The sequence below is a fragment of the Penaeus vannamei genome, chromosome 25 (genome assembly GCF_042767895.1).
Source record: "Penaeus vannamei isolate JL-2024 chromosome 25, ASM4276789v1, whole genome shotgun sequence".
Taxonomy (NCBI): Eukaryota; Metazoa; Arthropoda; class Malacostraca; order Decapoda; family Penaeidae; genus Penaeus; species Penaeus vannamei.
The window spans coordinates 25,508,177-25,510,676 of NC_091573.1; the positions used below are offsets into that span (position 1 = coordinate 25,508,177).

At 36.8% G+C, this 2,500-nt stretch overlaps 1 protein-coding gene across 3 annotated transcripts in view; it reads left to right on the forward strand.

Moving 5' to 3' along the window:
• Positions 1–2,500, forward strand: part of LOC113819867 (carboxylesterase 4A) — a 57,578-nt gene that overhangs the window by 53,946 nt on the left and 1,132 nt on the right. For all 3 annotated transcript variants that reach the window (XM_070139310.1, XM_070139311.1, XM_070139312.1), the window contains 3 exons: positions 608–711; positions 1,078–1,243; positions 1,958–2,075. In XM_070139310.1, coding sequence (XP_069995411.1) covers positions 608–711; positions 1,078–1,243; positions 1,958–2,075 — 388 coding nt within the window. The remainder of the gene's footprint in view (positions 1–607; positions 712–1,077; positions 1,244–1,957; positions 2,076–2,500) is intronic.

The window sequence follows — 2,500 nt, forward strand, 5'->3', positions numbered from 1 at the left end:
TTCTTCCTCTCCTTTCTTCCCTCTTTCTTTTTCCCTCTTCTTTTTCCTTCCTTCCTTCTTTCTTTTTGCCTCTCCCTTTCCCTCTCTTTCTTCCTCCCTACCTTCCCACCCTCTTTCTTTTTGCCACTCTCTTTTCCTTTTTTCCTCCCTTCCCTCTCTCTTTCCCTCTCCTTTTTCCTCCTTCCTCCCCTCCCTCTTTCTCTTTCCCTCTCCTTCCTCCTCTTTTTCTCTTTCCCTCTCCTCCTTCCATTTTCCTTCCCTCTTTTCCTCTTTCCCTCCCCTTCTTCCCTCCCCTCCTTCCCTCCCTCTTTTTCTTTTCCTCTTTCCCTCTCCTCCTTCCATTTTCCTTCCCTCTTTTCCTCTTTCCCTCTCCTCCATCCATTTTCCTTTCCTCTTTTCCTCCCTCCCTCTTTTCCTCTTTCCCTCCCCTCCTTCCCTCCCTCCCTCTTTTCCTCTTTCCCTCCCCTGCTTCCCTCCCTCTTTTCCTCTTTTCCTCTTTCCCTCCCCTTCTTCCCTCCCTCTTTCCCTCCTCTCCTTCCCTTTTCCTTCGTTTGTCACCCCGCTTCCCTCTCTTTTACGTACCTAATCCCACTCGTCTTTCGGCCAGGCATCGAAGACCGAACCGGCAGCGTCACCAATGCTATGACTTTATCCTTCCTTCCCAATGCTGAGATGGGCAACTGGTACAGCATGGTGGGCGGTCTTGTTGATGTAAGTATACCAAGGTGGTGCTCGTGTGTAAGTGTGGAGGTGTACATGCGACGCTCTTTCTTACGTCGGTGTATGTATGTGAAGTATGTGTAGGAGTTTTGATATATTTTTTTAAATACGTTGATGAGAAATATGTTAAGGAATGGATGTGAAAAAGTAAATAAGATATTTGAAAATTATCACGTCGAGAAAGAAACATATAAAAAGCTCTCTTTTGTTCCCAACTATTGATGTATCTCATCCCTTTAAAAATACCAAATGATATTACATATGAAAAGCTCTCTTTTGTTCCCAACTATTGATGTATCTCTTCTCCCTCTCTGTAAAAATACCAAATGATATTATCTCTTCGTTACCGATGCACAGATGTGCGGGATGCTGTTCCTTAAATCCGGTTTGTGGCAGCTGGCGCACCGAATTAACAAAGCCTCCCCGAATCTTCCCATTTTCTTTTACTCGTGGGAATTCGAGTCTGACGATTCCCTGTTTCCTTGGATTTTCATATCCATGCCAGATATTCCTGTCCCGGGAGGTGAGTACGTGCTTAAATTCTTTGTAGATAGTGATGATGATACCAAGTATGAGAATTGTTATCATCATCATTATTATCATCACTATCATCATTTTCAGTGGCCAATATCTATTTATTTTTAATCTACAGTCAGATTGATAATATATACATTATAATATACACGTTATTCTATTTAGGCAAAATAGGAGCAGAATAGAAGTAGAATATTCAAATTATAAACAAAACCTCTTTTTTAAAATTAAAAAAAATTCTCATTTGAACAACAAAAGTATTCAAAACTTTTATATAAAAGTATTTTTTAACTTAAATATATCCATTCTCTATTGAATAGCATGACTTTAAAGGAAAAAAGATCCACAATAACACGAATACTCATTTATATATATATGTATATATATATATATATATATATATATATATATATATATATATATATATATATATATATATATATTATATATATATATATGTATGTATGTGTATGTATATATATACATATATATATACATATACATATACATATACATATACATATACATATACATATATATAAATATATATACATATATTTTTTTTTAAGAATACCACAAAAAAAACATTTTTTATGCTATCATTATCCAAACAAGATATAATCCAAATTTTCTAGTCCATCTTCTCACCCCCCCTCACCCTCTCTCATCACCCCACCTAACCCCAACCCCACCCCTCATATAGGCATTGGTCACGCCGACGAACTCCCGTACCTGTTTCACCTGCCGAGCGTGCTGGACGAGAGGCAGAGGCTGATGTCGGAGAGAATGCTGACTCTGTGGACCAATTTTGCCAAATATGGGTAAGCTGTGTGTGCTTTTGTTTATTCATATTTGTGTGTGTGCGTGTGTGTGTAAGATGTACTACACACTCACGCGCATACACACACACACACTCACACACACACACACACACACACACACACACACACACACACACACACACACACACACACACTCACACTCACACACATACTCACACATACATCCATACACATGTGTGTGAATACAATTAAGTGATATATAAATTAATATATAAGGGAATCAAAAATAAATATCATAAATAGACAATCACTGAAGGATATCAATTTATACGGTTAATACACATTCACAAAATTTTATATGATAAACAATATAATAAACATATGATGTATATACAAATATATATATTTCAAAAATATATAGTGATAACAGAAATTGTAAAATTATTATAAATAGAAAATCAATA